The following is a 23,809-nucleotide window of genomic DNA, read 5'->3' as shown; positions in this document are numbered from 1 at the left end:
GCGTGGGAGGGGCCTAGTTGCCCTCCAATTTTTTGTCACTTATAGGGCACTAGAACTTTTCATTTCCGTTCGAACGAGCCCTCACGTGATATTCTAGGACCACTGGGTCAACACGATCGCCCCCGAAAAAAATAAAAAAAATAAACACACAACCCTGATGTTTCTTCTGGCAAAAAATAATTCAAATTCCACATTTTTGTAGATAGGATATTGAAACCTCTACAGTAGGGTTCTCTGGTGCGCTGATTCTGATTTTATGATTTTAATTAAGATCCTATGACTTTTAGAGGGTGTTTACCCCTTTTTTCGAAAATAAGGCAAATTTTCTCAGGCTTATAACATTTTACTGGTAAGGCTAAACTTGATAAAACTTACATATTTGAAATCAGCATAAACATCCAATTCTTTTGATGTTATCTATTGGTATCAAAATTCCATTTTTTTAGAGTTTCGGTTACTATTGAGCCGGGTCGCTCCTTACTTACAGTTTGAAACACGAACTGTTTGAAAGCTACACCTTCTTATGCTGTCTGATGAAAAATGTTTTCCATTTTTTTTGCTTATTTTTACCCACGCGTCGTCATTGTGAATTTATCTCTTACTACTACCAACAAATTTATAACTGCATAAGGAGGTCCTCTTTATAAAAAAATGTTCTAGATTTTCTTAAGAGAAAAATTTTTTTTTTTTAAAGACATATGTAGCCATTTAAGCTATCTCTTAATCAATCCCAGGTATCAGAATTAATTCTTAGTGTTCTTGGTTCTTTGCACAAAGGCTTCTTTGCTTATATTCTATTTGATTTTCCTGCAAAGAAAATAATTCAGCTAAATTCAATAAGCTATTTCCATCTATTGTCATTAATTCCAATGATTGCTAAGGGGCTTGTTAAACTAAAAACATGCAGTAAAATAAAATAGTAGATTCTCACCAACGGGATGGATTCCTGGAATGTATTTGTTTAGGACGCCAACTCCAATTGTTAATCGGGATCTTCGGATAGCAACAATACCAGGGTTCAATCCAAAGTAGACAGCACCCCGAAGTGTTACCAAACTTGCATACTATAACAAATTATTATATAAAAAAACAGAATATCTGCCTGGACATTTGCAATTGATGTCCTTGAAACAACAAAAAAACAAATTAATACTGCGAAAAAAACTTTTCTAACTAAATTTCTGTTCAAAAAATAAGAAAAAAAAAACAACAGCTAACCATGCTTGACTAACGATATATGATATTTCGGAAAAAAGAAAAAGACAAGAATAAAAATAAAGAGGATTAAAAGGCAAATAGGAGCAATAAAAAAAACAGAAAAATTGGCAGTTAAGCTTTATAAGCACAAAGGACTGGATAAAATCTATTTTTTTTTTTTGCAAAAAAAAAAAAAATCGTAGGTAGTGTAATAGTGCTACGTAAGTAAAAAGCGAAGTAGGCTATTTGCACTATTATTAAATTAAAAAAAAACAAAAAGTTTTTTAAACTGAAACTAAGGAGCAACATTAAAACTTAAAATCGAACATAATTTATTAAGTGCATAAGGTGGTTTGTCCTCTCCTCAAAGCTTCGCTCGTCCCGCTAAAGTTTTTCGATATTTTAAAGAAGTTATATACTGTTATGATTAAACCACTCTACTGTTTCAGGGGGCATTCATACAGAATTGGAACAAAATTTAAATTTTATCGTAAAAGAGCAAGGTGTTGAGGAGGGGGCAAGCCCGCTCATATACCTAATAATTTCTGTTCGTTTTAAGTTCTAATATTGCTCCTTACTTTCAGTTGAAAAAACTCGTCTTTTTATTAAATGTTTGATCGTTTTCTAAATAACGCCAGGATACCTGGCTCTAATTCCACAGAAAAATCCCCCTCCCCACGGAAATATCCTCTGGACAATTCAATCCTTGTGAAAATTTACCGTGGACAATTACTCTTAACATCTCCACACGCAAAACTGAATCGGTAAAGAGAAAGCAAGAGACATAAAGAAATTTCATATAGGAATTCTGGTAAATCCCCCAGTTCAAATTTTCAATGAAAAAATCACCCCCTGAAAACTTCTGCCCTAATGGAAAATTTCTCCCCGTGCAAAATCTCTCCCAGCAGAAAATCCCTTGTCCCCTCTCTATCGCAAATATGCATGCATGTTTCCCAATAACAAATACTATATATAAACAATGGAAAAATGTTATAATTTAAAGACCTTTCCCCAGGGGCTGTTTGGGGTCACATTATATTCAAAGACATAGTTATTGGGCCTTTCAATGATGCTGAACAAAATTGCTGTCTCAGGGAAACAAATCGGCGTGAGAGGGGGCCTAGTTGCCCTCCATTTTTTTAGTCACTTAAAAAGGGCATTAGAACTTTTTATTTTCTTTAGAATGAGGCCTCTCCTGACGTTCTAGGCCCACTGGGTTGATACAATCACCCCTGGAAAAAAAAAACAATAAAAACGCATCCGTGATCTTTCTTCTGGTAAAAACTTCAAAATTCCTAATTTTTACAGATAGGAGCTTGAAACCTCTACAGTAGGGTTCTTTAATACGCTGAACCTGGTGGTGTGATTTTCATTAACATTCTATGACTTTTAGGGGGTCTTTCCACCTTTTTTCGAAAATCAGATAAATTTTCACAGCCACGTACATTTGTATGGGTAAAACTAAACTTAATGACATCTATGTATTTGGCATCAGCATAATAAGCCAATTCTTTCTATATATCTATTGGTATCAAAATTCCGTTTACTATTGAGTTTCCGTTTCCGTTTCCGTTTACTTTTTCAGTTACTATTGAGCCAGGTCGCTCCTTACTTACAGTTTGTTACCACGAACTGTTTGATTATCAAATTTTTTTACCCGTCCACTTTGTATGGAGGGAGTTATAGTTAATACTTCGAAAGCGGCTCATTTGAGGGAAAATAGAAAGCTCCAATGTCCATTTTAAGAGTCTAAAGTAATTGGAGGGCATCCAGCCCCCATCTCATTTTTAGCTGCTTTCTCCCGAAGGAATCTGATAAAAGTTTTGAGATAACAATTTTTTTAAAATCGTCAAAAAGCCAAAAAAAAAGAAGTGAAACTGGTGATAAAGCGGCCCCTCACAGCTCCTTGGGCAAGGGCTCTAAATTTTAAAGTTGTCAATGTTTATGCTAAGGGTATTAAGCTGAAACTTCCAGTGCATATTGAGGGGGGTATTAAACTAAATAAAAAGACAATATTTGCTAAGTGTATTAAGTTGGAACTTTCAGTGTATGTTGAACTAAATAAAAAGAAACTATATACACGCAGGTTGTAAATAGGACGTATCTGTAATATGGGCGTAGCGGCTAAGCGCACTAAACTGAAACTTTTAGGACATGTTGATTAGGATGTTGAGCCGAACCGAAAAATACAGGGCATCTATATTGTCAAGACCTATATCTGCCACATCTCAAAAACGGCTCAGGTTAACTAGCTAAAGCTCTCAGGAAATATTCAATTCAATGTTGAACTACATCAATAGACGCTAAGCGCAGGCAGGTTGACAAAATGGTGAATATGCAATATGTCAAGAACATTTAAGGGTACTGAGTTGAAATTTTCAGGGGGTTTTGAACTAAATCGAAATACACGATATGCATCCAGGTTTTCAAAAGGGCGTATCTGCAATATATCAGGAATAGCTAGAGGTATTAAGTCTAATTTTCAGTGTATATATAGAACAAAATTGAAAGACCCTATGTGCATCCAGGTTGTCAATAAGGCATATTTGGGAAATGCTGGCGCTTCAAGCTGCGTGTTTGGTTAATTGCTTCAGCTTTTGGGACCTCTCTGCTATCGCCAAGCTAATATGAATTTAAGTGAAAACTTGAAGATAGTGAGATATTCGCCCTCCCCATAAAACTGAGAGGGTTCTCATCTGAGAAGCATAGCACACGTTTCATATATCTGCACTAGTCCCTTATCAACACCACAATATTTTATGATTAACAGGGCTGCGGTCTATACTTATGCTCTTTTATAGTGTCCCATTATCCCACACATTCTGTCGTCATTTTTCTTTTGAATTATCCTATTAGAAGAAGATAAAACAGCTCTCCGTTGTTATTATTATAAGCAGAGCAATAATATTCTTAATTTCCCACCTTGGCCCCAAAATTCCAGAGTAAGAAACTGATAAACGTGAAGCAACTGATCTTACGGCTGTCAATGAAAGGCGGGACAAATTTAGAAGTTTGATTGATCTGAAACATAAATATTGCATTTTATTTTCCTCACGCGTATTATGTCAGTTTTGACTCGTTTTGTTTTACTTGTTTGTCTGGATGTGTTCTTTTCTTTTATGTTCTTCTTGCATATTAGGCTACATTTTGCTATGCTAATTCCTTTTTTTGCCTTAGTTTATTATTAATCCGTTCGTTAGCTTTTCGTTCAAAAACAGAATACAAATCTCATTCATTCATTTATTTATTTGAGCTTTTTATCAGAGGCCCTTTCTCAAGAGAAAGGATCTCCGAAATGAAAATTAGGTAATTACAGCTTAGAATGATTGATTTGTGCGTTTTTATGATTGTAGAATCACTTAGGCGATACAAAGCTTTGACGTTCAGTCTCAACAACATTTCATAATTACATTTTGTGCAGGATCATGTTGAAAACCAAGGCTGAATCCAGGGGGGTTAAGCGTCTGACCCCCCCCCCCCCCCAAATGTGTGTCTGACTCGTAAACACGTAACAAAAATGAATATAAAGCAATTTTGAATGCATTTTTTAAAGTTTTTTGTAATCCCCCCTTAAAAAATCATTCCCCCCCCCAAGTTTTTTGTAATCCCCCCCCCCCTGAAAAAAATCTGAATACGTCCTTGTTGAAAGCACCAAAAATGCTGCAAGTATTTTACCTGGTGTGACACCTGGTTCTCCAGAAACACAGAGTTTACAATCACTATGCAAATTTCTATTCTGAAATGCCAAAAAGTCATCATCTCTGTGAAATTTCATTAAACAATTTTATTTCCCTACGTAGTTTATTGAATGCTTTACCCAGAGCAATAGCGAAATAGAAATTATACCTGAGGAATAACCACTCTTAATCTGTCGTTGAAAACCTCTCTCACTTTATGCTGTAGAAGAGCAGATTCAGCAAAGCCTCCAACAAGGAAAAGGTTACTTATACCCTCACATGATGGATCCCTCAAAACGCTATCGATGTGTTCTACGATGGAAGTTAAAGTAGGCTCAAATAAACGACGCATTGCTTCTTGGTCCAGCCTAGGAAATGAATTACTTTAAGATTGGTCTTCAACAGGTTGCAATTATACACAACCACAAAAAAAAAGTTGAAAAATATAACAAAACTCTTCTGGAAAGCCACTGACTTGAAAATTGAAATGAAAGGGAAAGAAAAAAGGAACAAAAAGATTATCAGAGTTGAATTGTTTCGACAAAAAAGGTTAATTCCTGGAAAGGTAAGACGAAGATGCATTTTAATGGGCTATTTTTCTTATTTTTATATTTTCACAAATTTGTGGTTATTTTCTTCGGTGGATTTTCTTCAGTTAATTTTTAATTGCCTTTAAATAGTAGCAGTATAGTAGTATAGTATTATTTCTGACACAAAAAACCGCTGGGCCCTGGCCACAATAAGAGGAAAAAAGAGAACAACATACAAATGCAATTAAAGGATTCAATTTAAACTTTTGATCAAAACGATCAAAGTACAGAAAACCATTCAAAAAAACGAATACAAACAAACAAACAAAGTCATCACATACCCACACGAATAAACCGCGCCAGATTGTATATACAGGGAAATACTAATATACCCTTAATATACCATTATGCCATTACTATACCTATGCCGTACCTTTAATATACTATAATATATATTATGTATATCAAGCAAAGACAAGCACAAAAAACCATAAACCCTCAATATTCCACGTACTTAAAAAAAAATTAAAAAGGGCCAAAAAAGGTGTTAAAGTCTAAATACTAAATGATAAGAGCCAAAATGGAATCAATGTTTTTCGATTGCATAAATTTCGTAGATGCTTCAACATTGATATAAAAAGCAAAGAAAAAAAAACAAACAACATAATAACAGTTGAAGTATTTCGACAAAAAAAAGTCAATTCCCCAGAAGGTAAGATAGAAAAATATTTTAATTTTAGTTTTGTGTTTTTAGTAAGTTGCTAAGGGAGGTGTAAGTGAAAGGTTTGAATTATCAGGGTATAATAGGTTTCTATTTTGGCTAAAGGCAGTCTTTCAAAGTCTGTTCTTTTTTAAAACGAAGTGACAGACATAATTACGCCATAATTACATAATTATTTCTTATAAAATTAAAGTGGTTATAAGGCAGAAACAATTTTTGTTTTGGCCGGTTGTGTTGACAGCACCTCTGCGGTCCTGTTTTTGTTTTAAGATTCTTTCAAAACTACATTCTTTGGCCTATATTTATGGTATATATTGCGACCTTCATATAGGCACCTTGTGTATGACATTTTAGGCAGAGTTTAGTTTACTTTTTCTTTTATATTAGAATTTTGAAAGTGGGATAAATGGAACAGTCCAAAAAGATCTATTTACTGAACCCTTGAATCTGTTGTTTAGTGAAACCCAGGAAATGTTAGAAGATGTTGCGTGAAATTTCTTACAGATCTTTTATTTATTTCCATTAGCTTTTAAATTCGTCTTTCCATTGAAAAATATCACTTTCCCAATATTTAATTTATATTCATGGCCATTATAAACGTTTAGAAATAGTTGCTTTCTTACCCTTGAAATTTAATATTTCTCTACATACATGCTGTATACCCGAGTATCTTGACATTGAAATCATCATGTAGACACCTCGTCCGCAAAAAAAAAAAAAAAAATCACCAGCTTGCCAGGACAAGAATATAATTATTTTGGCTCTTTTTTGTTGGACTAGAAAATCTACTTTATTGTTAGCCTGTTTCTAGACGGTTTGCGTTTTGCTTGATATGACCATTAAAGAGGCAAAAGAAGTCAATTCAGGCTGTAGAAGGAGGAAAAATAATCAAAATCGTAAGGGATGTAAGGGAGGAAAGTATAAAAGTTTTGAAATTAAGGCAAAACAAATGCTAAATATCATAAGTAACAGGTTCAGTTATACCAGAAACTTTGGAGTCTGGGGCCAAGTCTTTTACCTTATATTTAAACATCCTTCAACAGTATCAATAATATATAAATTGACTTGGTTGTAGAAACTATTTTTTTCGGTTTTATTCCAACCTGTTGGAAGAAAAAATCTATTCTGTAGAGTATTATTCTAATCAGTTTTGGCACAGTAAAATAATAATAAAAAAAAGGGTAGTCAGCAATTTGAAATCCACACACGTTTCCTAACCAAGAGCATACTGCCAGGGTAGAAGGTAGGCATCGAGAAGTCACCCACTTTGCGTAAGGTAGTCTACACGTTGGAGCGCACACGTGGCAGAGTTCCACCACGCGTGGTATATTCTCTACAACCTTTGGTACAGCTCTGACACGATAAGAGCGGGCCACCAGTGTAATCTATGAATGTTGGTAATTCCTCGGTTTCTGAAATTTTAAGTAATGATGATGTTTTTTCTCCTTTTCAAAGTCTATACATTTGATGCAATCACAATTTCACCCTCAACAATTGTTTATTTACACCAAATCTCGTAGAGTAGCAATAATCTTGGTGTAGTGACTAAGCAAAACACCACATTGCTTTCAAATGCAAATATATATAATCGCTAACCCAGTCCTATGAAATGCAAATCGTCCTAACGTGTACATTAAACAGATTAAATTAAACACATCTAATTAAACTCATGAACAGGAGAAAACTACTTCCAAGAATTTTGAGCTTCTTAATTAAAAGGCTGTACAGACGTAGCATTTGGAAAAATGATGAAAAAAAGCAAGACATTTGCACTGTTTCAACAACGTGCAACAGTGTAACAACGTGCAAAAACGTACAGGCACGAATAACAAACTATTTTTCCCCCCCAAAAAGGCAGCACTTCTGGCCAAATATTTTGAGTATCTAGAGTATGAACTCTCAAGGACAAATTTTATCTAAGCTGTCGATTAACATGATTTTTGGGATTGGATGAGTTCAAACCTATAGCAAGTATAGCAAGTAAGTCTAGAAATCCATGATTAGAACAACTCAACTTTTTAGTCAAATTCTTCTAATTAAAAATATTTAGAGTAAAAAACGATGAAAAATAGGTACTCCTCCAGAAGAGCTTATGTCATACTTTTTGAAAATTTCTTTCAATAGAAAATGTGTTCATTTATCTGCATTTTTTTTTCTGAAGAAGTAGTTGAGAAGCAATACAACTAAATATTTCAAGGCACAACACTTACTCTTACAGTATCTTATTTCCAACTAATTTCACATAAATAAAAAGGCTCCTGAGCTCGAGTAGAAGTGATATAAAATAAAAATGCTTTTTCAGATTCGACAAAACGGATAAAGTTTACAATAACAGTTTTTGGCATACTTGTTTGTCTTGACGTTTGAAGTTTTTTTTTTATTTCTAATGGGCTAGCGTCAGCAAAAGAGTTCATATTGTTGATCGGAAGATGGTTATACATTTACCACCAATGTCTCACGCTTGATTTATTAATATTATACTAACTGTCCCATCTTTGATAAAGGTGAGAAGACTCAAACGATTAAAATTCGATTCATAATGCGAATGTCAATATATCAAACAATAAGAGCGATTTATCACAGGTTTGAAATGTGTCTTGAGGCCCTGGCTGGGGCCCAAGCCTCTCTCGTTAGGCCTGTCCTCAAAGTTTTTTGGTTCTGTCTGTACAACTATGATTGTGGAAACATATAAACACACTTTTAATATATTTTCTAGATTTTCATTAAAGTACCCAATCACCCATCTATATTGCAAATAAACTTAATGTGCCTGAAATAATATTAAAAAACCATTATTTCGTGAAAAATTTTGTTTAAAAGATTATTCCTTCTCAAGGTGTGGGGACTTACGAATGATAGATTTGGTCTTAATTTTGGTTTGATTTTCACTTACTCTGAAATAGCTCTGCTCTTTGTTCTTTGCTTTTTCTTCTTCTTTTTTTTTGCCTTTCAGTGCTTGTTTTCTCGATTTGTTCTGCTTTATTCTGATGATATTGGTGCTACATTGTGTTTCTCTTCAGTTACACATTTATTAACCCTCAAACAGCTTAATTACACATAAGAGCTTTCAGTTACACGTTACAAATCGAGCAGTGCTCTCTGTTAGCAGGTGTTGAAATTTTGTTGTAACTATTTGTATTGATGTTATATAATATCGCAAAATAGTGGTGCACCTTAAGGGGGTGGTGTAAAATTGAAGAGAGATGAAACAAGCTGAAAGGAGGAGTCTTCCATAACATACCTTAGCATGCCTTGTGACGACCATCTAATATGTGGATCGTTATGCTTCTGAATGGCAGCCTCCACTTCCTTACCACGATACTTTCTAAATGCATCAATGAATGAAAAAGGCAGGGAAATATTGAGTGGAGTGCATTTGAAAGGGCTCGCACTTCGTTTTCTTGCTTCAAATGCAATTAAAAGATCAACATAAGAAGCTGGTCGTCGCATCTTAAAATGGCCTAAAAAATCTTCACCGAATATGCTTCCAAGGAGCTTCTCAAAAGAGCTGTCAACTCCTAAAAAGAAAAAAAAAAACACATCAAAACTGAAAAAAAAACAAAAGCTTCAAAGATTTACACCACAGGGTCTCTTTTAGAACCACAGAAAAAACTTAGTGTTTCCAAAACATATATTATTTTAATAGCAAGATTCATGGCAGCATCAAAGCGTCAAAGATCCAATTTCTTAAGGTGCAATTCGGCATAGCTGGTTGTGAGGCTTAAGCTTGGCCCCTTGGATTATTCTTATGATTTGTAAGTCCAAGGTTACTGACCCTTGAAACCATGTAACCTAGCCGTTTACGTTAAGTTTCCTGAAATGCTTCGACCCTCCATAATTTTGAAGAATGAAGATACGAGGCGTTTAGAGTTAGGTGATTAACAGCTACATTAGTAAACTGCTTATGTTCTAGAAAAGAATTCTGAAGAGACATCGTTGTTGTATAGGATAGTGATCATCAAAGCACTTTGAGGGTAACTTGAGCAAAAATTTTATTTGACATGTATTGATCTTTTGACGGCTTGTTCACTCAAGCTCTGTCACCGGTCCTTTTGTAACTATTCAAGTAGTTCTTATGAAAAATGTAACATATTCAACCTTGTTGTTTTTATCATATTATGTAACCAGTTTATTACCCTGCTCATTCAATTTTTTGTAACTGAGTTTGGTAAAACATAATTAAGACGGCCAATAAATTCAGACTTTGCTCAACTTTTAATCTACTCTAGTTGTTAACTAGAGTAGCAAGTTCACTGAGGCAAGGGTGGTCCAAAGCATGGATTGAAGTTTGACCTTGGCACTAGAAAGAAATCAGACTTTAAAATGAAAAAAAAGATACTTGGAAAGCCTTCTCCGAGCTTTTAAATAAAAGTGAGTGTGACTCTCCTCCCACCCCGACTAAAAGGATTTCAGCGGAAAAATATTTTTTATTGGCAGTGAAACTGTAGCATCGAAATAATATTTTTGCATTTCATACTCCTCCATTTTGGATAAAATCCTCCTGATACTCCTTAAAATCTTTCGAACATTCACCAATGTGTCTTATTGATGGAAAAATATGTTACTTTTGCTCTTTCAGAAGCTCCATTTTTATAACAAGGGTGTATCTTTTAGTCTTCAAGGGTGTATTCTTATCATTTAGTCTTCAGAGTGGAAACACCTTTTTGGATTCACTCACTTTGGACAGAATTAATTAAGAGCTTTGAACATGAATTAATTCAGTGACCCTAGCTAACTCATCTTTATCAGGTATAATATATCAAAACCAATTCTGGTTCAAAAATGGCAAAGAGAGTATGCCAGGAATTCAGATTAAGAGTTACTATTAACTCTATTCAGTGCAGTAGCTGTGAGTTTTACTTCCATGAACATTGCTCCAGTATAGAACGTTCTAAGTGGTCAAAACATTGGTACCCTTTGATGACTCTTTGCGTTGTTCCACCCAGACCCCGTCTACCCTTATGACACCTCCACGTCACCCATCGGGAAGTGACCTAGTCAACATTTTGAAGGAAGTGAGGTCATCATCCTTTTCATCTCTTAAATCAATTCCTTGCCAAACCAGTTCCATGCCCCAGGACAGTCCCCCCTCAACCACGTCCGATGTGTCCTGCCAAACCAATTTCGTTGCAAAATCAACTGATTTCAGTTGCCAAACCCCTGACGAGGCTACAGTATTCAAGACCTGTGCTTCCTGCCAGTCCAACTTGTTAAATAATGTCCCTACTGCACCTAAGACAAGAAACCTCCTCCCTCCAATGCAGCGGTTATTATCATTGATAAGTGAACTTGAAAATGTTATTACAGAAATATCCACCCTAACCACTTTAAAAAGTGTTAGAGTTGGTAACCCCCAGTCTTTTCCAATCCAGGAAAAGGAGAAATCCCAAATTTGTGTTAAAACCAATATTAAAACAAGACTTATTGATGCTAATGTCGCTCCTGATAACATCATCAAAAATCAAAATTTAACAGAAGACAAGGTCAACGACAAAATTATAGATACGAATCCAGTGATTTCTGGTTCAACTAAGATAAAAAGACAAGTTTATGTGTTTAAAGGATTATACTGTCTTGGTTTTAATTCCCTCTCAGGCATAAGTGTTCAAGCTCAAGTTCATTCTGAAATTAAACTTAATTATGCATTTAAAACCAGGTGTGAGTTCAATACTAGTGATGAACTATCCAGGAAACAAGTTAATGCTAATAAAGGTATATGCAAATAGGCCTGGAGAGGGATTTGCAAGAAGGAAGAGTCGTGTAAAAACCTTCATTTGTGCAAGAATTATTATTGGAAGAATGAATGTAGTGTCCCTGGGTGCAAACTCTTGCATTACAGGGTTTGTGACAGTCTTAGAAGTGGGCTTTGCTTCGGTGAATGCAGTCAAATCCACTTGAAATATGGATATAAATCCTTTAAGAAGCTCTTAAATGGTGCGGAAAAAATTTTAAACCCACGGTCTGCACCCCCTCCAATTCTTTTTTTCGTCAATTTGGCTTTTTTAAAAAGTGATTTACATTAAAACTTCCAACCTGTACACATCAAAGGTTGGTGAGATACTGCAAGCAGGTCAGCTCAATGAAAACAAATTGTCCCCCCTCCAACAGTTCTAAGAAAACTCTTTCAAAAAACGAGATTCACCGAGCCTGTCATGTAACACACCGGTATCCATTGAAGCACCACGACCAGCTCAGTCCGGGGAATTTAAAACCCTCATCATATTCTATCAACACAAAGAAGACCCTACTTCCATCCATTCGGGTTAAGGAAGCGTCGAATTACGAGACTTGAGTCTAAACCTGTGTTTTAGTTCTAACTTATGTCCCCACAAATCCCTACTTAATAATATCCCCATAATTTGTCCGCTGTCCTCCTTTTCTCTCAGGCCAGGTCCAGCCCTGCCTTTTAATCCTGCTTCTCAAATGAATCCAAGCCTTCATCCCGAAAAAGTTGCCTCTCCTCTCCCAGATCCACGGTCCTTCCATCCCCCACTGCCTCCCAAAATTAACAAACAAAAAACTGCCCTCTTTAGTAACCGTTTTACTTTCCCAAAGTTGCTTGTTACGAACGCCGAAAGCCTGAATTTCGACATTATAATTGATCGAGCTAGAGGCCCTTTGTCAAGTACACAAAATTGATGTAATTGCCATAACAGAGGTCCAAGCACAGAACCCTGATTTATTAGAAATTAATAATTAATCTCAATTCATAAAACTTTGTCCTCATGATCACTCCTTAGATACAAAGGGAGGTGGAATACTATTATTTGTAAATAATTATCTCTTTCCTAAATTAATTCATACTCCCAACCTTTCAGATTACGATGAAATCATTTGGGTAAGTGTAAGACCCAAAGTTTTACCACACCCCTTTAATTTGATTGTGTTTTGCTGCTTCTATTATTCCTCAAATCAAAGCGCTGCGCAAAGACAGCGATTCTACCAACAACTGCATAGTAGTGCCAACTTCGTCCTTTGCAAATTCCCGAACGCCGGTATTTTCTTAGTAGGTGATGCTAATGATCTAAAGTTAAATTCCCTTTGTAGTTCCCTAAACTTAAAACAAATAGTAAAAATACCAACAACAAAAGAAAATTCAACCCTTGATTTGATTTGCACCAATATGCAGGCTTTCTATACCCCTCCTGTCTCCTTGCCCCCGTTAGGAGGAAGTTACCATTTTTGTTTATTAACGAAGCCTCTCAATAGCTTTAATCATACTTTTTCTGTTACTGAGTTCTCTTAACGCCCAATTTTTAATGATGGCCTTTACACATTTGGATCTTGGATTACCAATGAAAACTGGCTGGCCCTCAAAGGAAAAAATTACATTAATTTTAAAGTCTCCGAATTCCAAAATCTGATTAAAACAAAATACATAAATTCCTTCCCTGAGAAAAAAGTAAAAACATGTTCTAATGACAAACCATACATTACTAGGCAACTGAAAAAACTAATTAGAATTAAATTGAATCTACTAAAGAGTGGTAAAACATCCGAAGCGAACTCACTACGTAAACGTATAGAAAAATAAATATGCAAATCAGCTTCTTCATATTAGATATACAAAGTCCAATATTTATTTTCTACAAAGCCAAAACATTGGTATAATAGAATGAAGAAAATTTGCGGGAAAACATATAATAATATAGATTTCCATTTCCAAGAAGACCCTTCAGTTACAGCCAATGACCTGAACGGGTTTCTTTCTTCCACAGTTCAGAACCTCTCTCCCCTCTCTTTTTACACTCCTTATGATTTGTGCTCTCTCAATTTCCCCGTTATTTTGTCTTCAGATGTTGAGGCGAAAACTAAGAACATTAAAAAGTGTAGTACATGTCCATTAGACATTCCGATTGTACTAATTAAAGCCTTTGCCGACAACCTCTCAGAGCCTTTGTCCTTACTTTTTAATGAAATTAACTCTACTGGTAAATTTCAAAATTGTTGGAAATTAGGTTTTATTACTCCCGTAAAAAAGAAAGGTAATAATCAAGATTTTAATGGTGTCCGTCCCATTACTCTTACTCCAGTTTTTTCGAAATTATATGAAAGCTTTTTAGCTGAGTGGTTAAAAGTAAAAATAATCCCAAATGTTGACCAAAGACAATTCAGAAACCTACGCTCTACATCTATTACCCACTATCTTGTTCACCTTATGGACACAATATGAAAAACACTCGAAAAACCCAATACCTGGCTCAATGTTATCACTGTTGATTTGCAAAAAGCTTTTGATTTAATCAACCACAATATACTATTAGAAAAGCTATCTAATGACTTTCAAGATGACACTTATTCTATTGGAATAATTGCGTCCTTCCTCTCTAATAGAACGCAAGTCGTTAAATACCTGAATATATATTCTGATCCCCTCTCAATTTATAATGGTGTGCCCCAAGGAACCCTCTTAGGTCCAATTTTATTTCTTACAATGATAAACAACCTTGGTGTTTATTTCCCGGATAGATGGAAATTCGTTGATGATCTAACTGTCTTAGAGACATGTTCCAAAAATTACAAAAGCAACTCAATGTACATCTTGGAATCCATATCAGCCAAAGCTCTTACTGTTGATATAAAAGTCAACTCTTTCAGGCCAACTGTTCTTACTAATAATTTCCTTTAAACTCCTCCTTCTTTCTCCTGCGCCATCCCCCCTGAAAAGCCCGTAATAAACCTGAAATCGCTGGGCGTTACCATCTCTAGTGACTTAAAATGGGATTGTCATATTAATGACATCTTAAAACGTGCAAATGCCGCATTTTCCCTCCTTAAACTCCTTTAAAAATTTAAATGCCCTAAATCGCACTGTTTAAGGATTTTCCTGTCATTTGTACGCCCAGCCCTTGAGTACGCCTCTCCTGTTTGGCATCCTGGCATTTCTATTGAATTGTCGGACAGAATAGAAGCAGTACAAAAAAGGTGCCTAAGAATTATCTTCAATGAGGGTAAAGTACCTTATATTTCCCTTCTTAGGAGAGCTAACCTTGTCTCCCTTAAGGAAAGGAGAGCAAAAATTACCTTGCGTTTTGCTAACAATGCTCTTCATAACCCTCGAACAACTCCCCCTGTCCCTGGTCAATATTCACCCCTTCGACCCCGCCTCCCGCGTTCTGTGTCAACAAAAACCCCCCTTCTCGCTCCAATAAGAGTTTGCACTGAAAGATATAGAAGAACTTTTATCCCTTACATAGTTGACATTTTCAACCACTGAATCTCCGCTGCCTCCCCCCCCCCCTCACTCACTCTTTACCTCATAGTTATTAATTTTAATTCCCATTTTTCAAATTTGGAGGTTTCGTATTTATTTCTGTTAGTCACCAACTAACGTATATTTATGTTTTAATTACAATTTATCCCCTGGTTAATTTTGCGAGTTTTTTTGGGGGGGGGGCATTTTTGCTGACTTGACATTAGCCTTCTAATTTTATGAGTTTACTTTGTACTTTGTTTTTGTTTTTAACGTTTTTACGTATATGAAATTGACCCTTTTATAATTTGCTGTTGTTGTTTGATTTTTTGTTTTTGTTGTTTTTTTTTTCGCTGTATTTGACGCTAAAGTACGAATTCGGCCCTTTTGGGCTTGTGATAGCCATTTTTCAGCAATAAATCTTATCTTATATTATCTAAATCTTATCTTATCTTATCTCCTTTTATTTTTCAATTATGGTTTTACAAAACTTAATCAATGATTCAAATGGACTATATATTTACTAGAGACAGCATCACAGAAACAAAAATTGAGAGATCTTCCAGCGTGGCTAATAAATTTTCTTTTAAAAATTGTTTATAAAAGTTTCTAAGCTTCATTGTGTAAATTGAGCAAAAAAAAAGTATAAGAAAATAATTCAATGATTATATTAGGCCTTCATAGAGTAACACTTTAGGTCCGGCCATATATCAAAATAAGGAAGCAATGCCAAGCGAGGGTTTGTGATTTTTATGATTTTTTTCGTATCTATCCCCAGAAAAACTGATCCACCAAAATATCCAAAACATCACTTTGATATCTTAATCATCTGTACGATTTTGAAATCGAAGGCACACCCCTTACTTATTGGCAAAAATATATAAAGAGGTAGCGGCTGGCCACTTAAAAGTAGTACCATAAAATAAAAGTAGTACCATTAGTTTCCTTATTTTATGCTCATTCTAAACATTATGGCTGCTTGTCTGACAATGGATCCCCCTCCTGATGGTTGGATAATAGGCTTGATAATATACTTCTCCATTAATTGAATGTATCGATATATCATAGGTTCTTTGTTAAAACGGATTTTCTTTTGTGTCGACTCGACTTTCGTCCAAGATTGATCGGAATATCACAATTTGAAATGATTTCATAATGTAGATACCGATGAAAGGGAACATGATAATCTGATTAATAGAATAATACTGCATATCATAAAAAAAGAATATAATTGTTTTAGTGCTTTCCTTTACCTTTTTATATATTCCTAAGGTTTTATCTGGGACCATCAAGGAGGGTAGTGCAGTTTGTTTTGTCAAGAAAGTGACTATGATATTTAGAAATAAGGAATCTACGGGTGACACTTTTATTTCATTCGTATATTTTCTTTACAACAGGCCAACACCTAAACTGATACTAGATGGATCTCTGGGACCATCAAGGAGGGTAGTGAAGTTTGTTTTGTCAAAAAAGTGACTATGATATTTAGAAATAAGGAATCTACGGGTGACACTTTTATTTCATTCGTATATTTTCTTTACAACAGGCCAACACCTAAACTGATACTAAATGGATCTCTGGGACCATCAAGGAGGGTAGTGAAGTTTGTTTTGTCAAAAAAGTGACTATGATATTTAGAAATAAGGAATCTACGGGTGACACTTTTATTTTATTCGTATATTTTCTTTACAACAGGCCAACACCTAAACTGATACTAGATGGATCTCTGGGACCATCAAGGAGGGTAGTGCAGTTTGTTTTGTCAAAAAAATTACTATGATATTTAGAAATAAGGAATCTACGGGTGACACTTTTATTTTATTCGTATATTTTCTTTACAACAGGCCAACACCTAAACTGATACTAGATGGATCTCTTTGTCAAAAAAGTGACTATGATATTTAGAAATAAGGAATCTACGGGTGACACTTTTATTTTATTCGTATATTTTCTTTACAACAGGCCAACACCTAAACTGATACTAGATGGATCTCTGAAATTTTGGAGGAAATGGCTAGCATAAAAAGACTTTAATGTCAGAGATTTAAGATTACTCTAAATCAGTATTTCATATTCCTTATCGTACCTAAAGCACCATTTGGTCCCCCTGTTGCTCTATGAAGTTCCTTCAGTAAACCACTTTCTGAAGCCAATTGATGAACTGTAATATCCACAGTTCCACCACCACAATCCACCACCATGTATCTTACTCCCACTTCATTCTCCATGGCAGGTAGTGAGCCTAGCGATATAACATCAGATTCTTTCTTAGCTTGCCAGGGTTTAAGTGCTTGGCCGTTCTGAGGAGTTAAATGAAAAATCAAAGGTTTCTCGGGTACAAGTTCATTAAGCTTGAGTTGACGACAGTAAATGGAAGCGGCTTCTGGTTCTAATGCAATCAAGATACGGTCTGGGTGGCTCGGTGAAGTCAAACCGGCCTAGAAAATAATTAAGCACAATTTAAAAATTTAATAAAGAATCATAAGAAATAGGCATAATTTTTGCATTCATTCAACACATAATAATAAACGAATCATGTGAAATATTTGAACAGCTTTTAGAGAGGTTTTTAGTGGAAAGCAATGGCTATTTCTTACCTTTTTAGGAAACTGGTCAAAATCTACAGCAAATTAATCTGAAAGTCACTTTCCCTGCTTTCACTCTACCAGTTATTTTTGTGATGCTTCATCCTGTTCCAATTGCTGAACTACCACACTTAGAATAAATCCCCAAGGCATCCCCATAGCGTAAACCCCCATGGTACCCCCCATCTTCTCATAATTAAATACTATACCACTGTAGAATTAAATCTTATTTCATTACATCCAGGAAAACTTGGTTAAGGGGCCAAGAAAAAGAGATCAACACCGCCGGTGTGGATTGTTAAGTCTGATAACACATCCTTAATGAAACTACCGTGGTACCCGTGTAGTTTGCCCCTTACTCAGGAGTAAATACTATAGTACCAAAATTATTACTTCATTACGTTCAGAAAAATTTGCCTGAAGGGCCAATAGACGGAGTTCAGCATTGCCGGTATACACTGTCAAGTCTGATACCATATCCTTAATGAAATTACCGTGGTACCCGTATAGTTTATCCCCCTTCTCAAAATTAAACAGCACAATAGCAAAATTATTACCTCATGACACTAGGCATCATCTGTATCGGCCCTAAAGTCAAATGCTTTACCTTTCCTCCTCCTTTTCGATTTATCAGATTTTCAGAGTCGCTTCCAGTTTAGTTTAAAACAGTGACAAAAAGGCCGTGACAGTTTTACTAGGAGCAGTGACTGATTCTCAATGATTTGAGTCACTCTTTGTGGAGGGATTGTAATGAAGATGCATTAAAGTTTTGATCCAATGACAAAGCGATTATGAAGGTTATTTTTCATCAACAATCCTGTAATCAGATGGTTATATAGATTCCCGAATCGTTACCACAAAAAATTACATTGTTTCAGCTAGGTATTCTATGCTTCATTCCGAACATTTTTTAATCTGTGAGTTCGAAAATGACAAATTCGTAATATTCTCGAACTCGTAGTATATTTTTTTTTTTATAATATTTGGATGTTTTGGATACATAAGTGCCAAGTGAAGCCAAAGATAACTTCTAAGCATTGACTTACTCACTTGACTTATATTCCATCCGGCCTTTGTGGCTTTATCGGGGCTTCTTCTCTTCTCACTGGTCATTGAACATGGCGACGGTATTTGGTTCTATCTGGTGCTAGCCACAGGAATTGGGGGAGGTTCTGGCCAATGAAGTTGTCGTACCATCTCTTACGAGGTTGGCCACGAAGTCGTGTGCAATGTACTCGTCCTTCAAATGTGATTTTTGGGAGTTGATTTGATGCCATTCGTTTAATATGACCAAGCCAGTGGAGTTGCTAACTTCTAATTCAGTCCATGATAGTGCATGATCAGTGGACGAGTTTATGGAGGTCTTCATTGGAAAGTCAGTCAATGTAGGTGATCCCTGCTATGCAACGGAGAGTTTCAACTGCGGAGATTTGACGTTCACCATCAGCTTTAATTGACCAAGTTTCACTTGCGTAAATAGCAATGGGGATTATGAGAGAGTTAAAGAGTCGGATCTTCAGTGATTTTGATAGTGATTTGCCTTTAGATATTGATGATAGGCTCTGAAAGCTGCTGGTGGCAAGGCCAAGTATACACCTGATCGATTTCGAGCAATCGTTATTAGAGGTTAAAAGACTGCCGAGGTAGACGAAAGATTCTGCATTTTCACTTTGCTCTCCTTTAATGGTTAGGTGTATGGATGTGGATGCAGAATCTCTAGATACCCACATGACTTTCTTTTTGGCTGTGTTGACAACCATCCCGAAAGCTTGGATTGCTGAAACTAGCTCGTTTGTGTCTGTTTGGAGGAGATGTTCATGACTGTTTATTTTCACAATGTCGCTTGCGTACACTAATTTGTTGATAAGTTCCCTCCAATGGATGCACCGGTTGTGGATTTAGCGAATGATATAGCTGCATTTAGAAACAAATTAAAAAGATGAGGGGATACGAGACAGCCCTGGAGAACACCTGCTGATGTCTGGAATTCTTCTGTCAATCTTCAGGGGTATTAACCTGGCTACCGAATTCAAATACATATCGTTAAACAAGGTTACCATGTTTTTGGGGACTTCATAATGCAGAAGTATGAGCCAAAGCCAGTTGTTCCTATGTCAGGTCAGGAATGAGCCCTTGGTGTTACCTACTCTTATCTAGGACTCATGCCACGAACAATTTTATTCTACAATAGCAAATGAATGTTTAATTCTGATTATCATCATCATAGGACTAGAGGTCGTGGAAGCTTAGTCTCAGAAGTAAGGAGTACGAGTCGATCTAGTCTTGCAATTAGAAATTATGCAGTTAATTTGTGGGATGGTTTCCCGGAGAGCATTAGGGAGTCAGAAAACCATTTTCAGTTTAAAATTAGATTAAAAAAGTTTTTGTTGAGTGGGAATTATTTTTTATTTATTTTTTTATTATTATTATTCGGGAGAGTTAAATTGTATTGATTAGTATGGAAATAGAAAGACAGGTGAATGAGTTTGGTTTATTATAAAAGATTGTGTGACACTGCTCAAGCGACGAAAGTGGCTTAATAGAATGTCATACGTTCTTACCGTTTGTACGTTTGTTGATAATGTTATTAAAAAAAATGTGGTATGTGCCAGTTAAGTATGGTGTAATTATTAGTTGAAAATAAAAGTCATCTCATCATCTCATCTTATCTCATCTCCGTATTGGCTTTTCATTGTACAGAAGAAATGGGGCTTCTTTTATTTATCTATTTGAAGCTTTTCTATGCCGATGTCTTAAGCATAAAGTTGGCAAATTCTTTTGTCGTTTTATTTCATCGCTTGCATTCTTCGGAAAAGCGGACTTAATACTCTATTAAAGAATCCATGATTTTTGAATAGCCCTTGAAAGGGATAAAGCCGTGAGTCAATTCAGTGCACTAACATTACCAAAAAAAAAGAAATCTACTGGTAAAAATTTGCTCCTGGCATAGGAATTGAACCCTGCATTCGCTTGTTACTAGCCAAAGCTTCCGCCCCTACATCAGCACTCAGCAGACACAATACATAATCTTTTCATGGCTTCTTATTGTGGAATTCATTGTTTGATACAAAACCAAATAAATTGAACTAACAATTATAAGTTAGACTATTAGTTTTAATTAAACACAACATATAGTTTTTTTTAAGGCAATGAAACGTGCGCGCATATAGAAATAAAGACAAACTGATACAAGCTGATATCTGAAGTTATCAACATAAGAAATAAAAAATAAAAACTTTGCGAGGTTGGCTTTATGGCTAACGGCTAATAATGCAGCGTTAATAAATCATAGAGGAGTAAAATAAAGAAAACTATAGGAAATCACATCACTGGTTGTGAGCCTGGCTTCTTGACTAACAGCCGATAATGCTGTTACTAAATCATAGAGGTATAAAATATGCAAAACTATAGGAAATCACTTTGTGAGCCTGGCTTCTTGACTAACAGCCGATAATGCTGTTACTAAATCATAGAGGTATAAAATATGCAAAACTATAGGAAATTTTGTTTCTATAAAATTATAGAGATATAAAATAAAACTTTTTGAAGGTTGCTTCTTGGATAACGGCCAGTAATACAGTGTTAGTAAATCACAGAGGAATAAAATAAGAAAAGTATAGGAAATTTTGTTTTCTATAAAATTGCACAAACCTAAAATAAAAACTTGTTGAGATTGGCTTCTTGACTAAGATCCAATTTTGCAGCGGTAATTAATCAAGACATGAGCTGTTTTTGGTATACTAGAATAAAAAATAAAGACATAGTGTTGCCTTAGTGCCCCAAGAAGTGGTTACACTCCCTAAAATGGAATCCCATCAGGTTAAGACGGTCAATGCATCGGTAATTGATGCGATGACGAAATATATTGATATTTAAATGACGATGTTCCAGTGGATCTATTACTTTTTAGCACTCAGTAAATCAAAGTTTGACAACAGCTGTTAGCCAAACTGAAACTCAGCGTGCATTTCCATGAAAAATTAAAATTAAAAATAAATTAGGTTTCTGAATATTTTTTTAAAATCTCGCTATCATTATGAAAATTATTTTGTTGAATTTCTAAACCCAACTTTATCACCTTCTGTGGTAAAAATATGCCTTTAAATCAATATTGAAAATATTGGGCCTGTTGAAAAGTAACTGATATTTTGATTCCCCAGGGTATCAACACACGGGGAAAGTATTCGGTGCCAATTATGGTCCCTGACTGGTAGTCCTCTTCTATGCATATTAATTTATTCAACTACCTGGTACGCAGCTTCCCTCATAAACTGTTTTGCTTGCGGACGCCATATTGCTGGCACGGTAACAACCCAACGTATATCCTCATCAAGAAGCTTAGTCCCAGAGTGATCAGATATTTCCCTAACGGCATGATCGCGAAAATATCTTAAGGCATGGGCAAACACAGTAAGCGCAGGCATTGTGTGACCATTGGTAGCTACTACTGTTGTTTCTCTTGTTAAGACCTGGGAATAATTACAATAGAGTGAGTAATGTCATAAATACATAACGTCATAATGTCAAAAACATAATGTCGATATGAACAACTATATATTTCCATTGATCTCAATTTTTGATTCATAATACGTTTTTAACACAAAAATTTACTTTTTTCATATAATCTAAATGTTAAGAATTAGTTAATAGCTATACATTAGCATATTTAGTAGTTATTATCTGAACATATAAGACAAGTGAGAGTAATATATAATATAAATGATAATGAGATTTTTAGGATTATTTTAGGAACAAATTTTGTATGTTGAAAGCAAAAAAAACGTTGAAAGCAAAATATGTTTAACTTAAAAAGGAATATATCCAGTGTATTAAGAACTGTTTATGACATAAACTGTAGAAGAAAAAAAAGGACTGCCTTAGATTTTTAAAATTTGGTTTGAAATTACATTGCTTGGAAAATTAATGCATTATATACAAAAATTGCCACAAAAGAACTAATTCAAATTATTATTATAAATTTTACTATATTTTTAAGTAATTATGTGTAAATAAATTTGAATTTATATAGAAGTTGTTTTTTATAAACAATTCTTACATATGAAAGCTGAAATTCAATGAACAGAACAAAATATCATAGGCATCTTTCCTCTTGAAGTAAGAAAGAACACAAAAAGGTCTCTAAGAGGGGAGGGGGGTCGCTGGGGTTCCACCCCTGTTTCTTTTCCTTTCAGATAAATGAACTGTTTTCCTTTTTCTTAATTACATTTACGTGTATTATAATTTCAAAAGAAAGGTTAAATTCCCGTTACTAAGCGATAGTGGTTTTGCAATAGGTAAGCTTTGAACCAAGTTTTATTTTTTTTACTTCCTGGTTTGGGAGTCATTGGAAAATAAATATAAGAGTTAGAATTGGGTTTGAATGGGGATGTAGCTGATTGGCTGGGCCAAGCGGAGGTCCACTTATATAAACAGTTGTGTGAAAAATATTGATGTGGTTTAGTCTGCGTTTTGACCCCGTTTGGGGAAGGATATTTAGGTTGTTATATGTGACCCTTTTGGAAGAATACAAGTAAGGTATTTTCTACAAACTGTGTACTATTTTCCGTAACCCAGGCAGGGTAGGAATAGAGCTACTAGGTACCGTCATTATTATATTGACAGGGAGGTTTGTTACCTCCAAGGAGAGAGTTAAGAGATTTTCTAGCCGTAACCCATGGCGGGTACATTTGGCTTTAGAAAGTGGTCATTTGACCACTCGACCGCGTTATCATACCCTGGGACAGGGTATACTGTAAATAGGGTAGTACCAAACCCAATATTTGTAGAACCGGTGGGGTAAGAGCGGGAATCCCACTAATATTTGGGCCGACAAGGGGTTCTCCCCTTCGAGTAAGTGGCATGGCAACCTTTTTGCGCCATTTTTGCATCAATAAGTGGCGACCCCA

The 23,809-nt window shown here is 35.4% G+C and overlaps 1 protein-coding gene across 2 annotated transcripts in view; it reads right to left on the bottom strand.

The window, feature by feature from the left end:
• The window catches only part of LOC148951055 (heat shock 70 kDa protein 12A-like), a 42,911-nt gene that overhangs the window by 2,398 nt on the left and 16,704 nt on the right, over positions 1 to 23,809 (bottom strand). For both annotated transcript variants that reach the window (XM_089090114.1, XM_089090113.1), the window contains exons 3-7: positions 22,151 to 22,372; positions 17,405 to 17,756; positions 9,367 to 9,643; positions 5,044 to 5,242; positions 932 to 1,064 (exon numbers count right to left, since the gene is read on the bottom strand). In XM_089090114.1, the coding sequence (XP_088946240.1) occupies positions 932 to 1,064; positions 5,044 to 5,242; positions 9,367 to 9,643; positions 17,405 to 17,756; positions 22,151 to 22,372 (1,183 nt within the window). The remainder of the gene's footprint in view (positions 1 to 931; positions 1,065 to 5,043; positions 5,243 to 9,366; positions 9,644 to 17,404; positions 17,757 to 22,150; positions 22,373 to 23,809) is intronic.

Source organism: Artemia sp. Qi Xiang Cuo, chromosome 6, assembly GCF_049724085.1.
Source record: "Artemia sp. Qi Xiang Cuo chromosome 6, ASM4972408v1, whole genome shotgun sequence".
Lineage (NCBI taxonomy): Eukaryota > Metazoa > Arthropoda > Branchiopoda > Anostraca > Artemiidae > Artemia > Artemia sp. Qi Xiang Cuo.
Note: the sequence above shows the minus strand (reverse complement) of the source record. Positions and strands in the feature narration are given on the sequence as shown.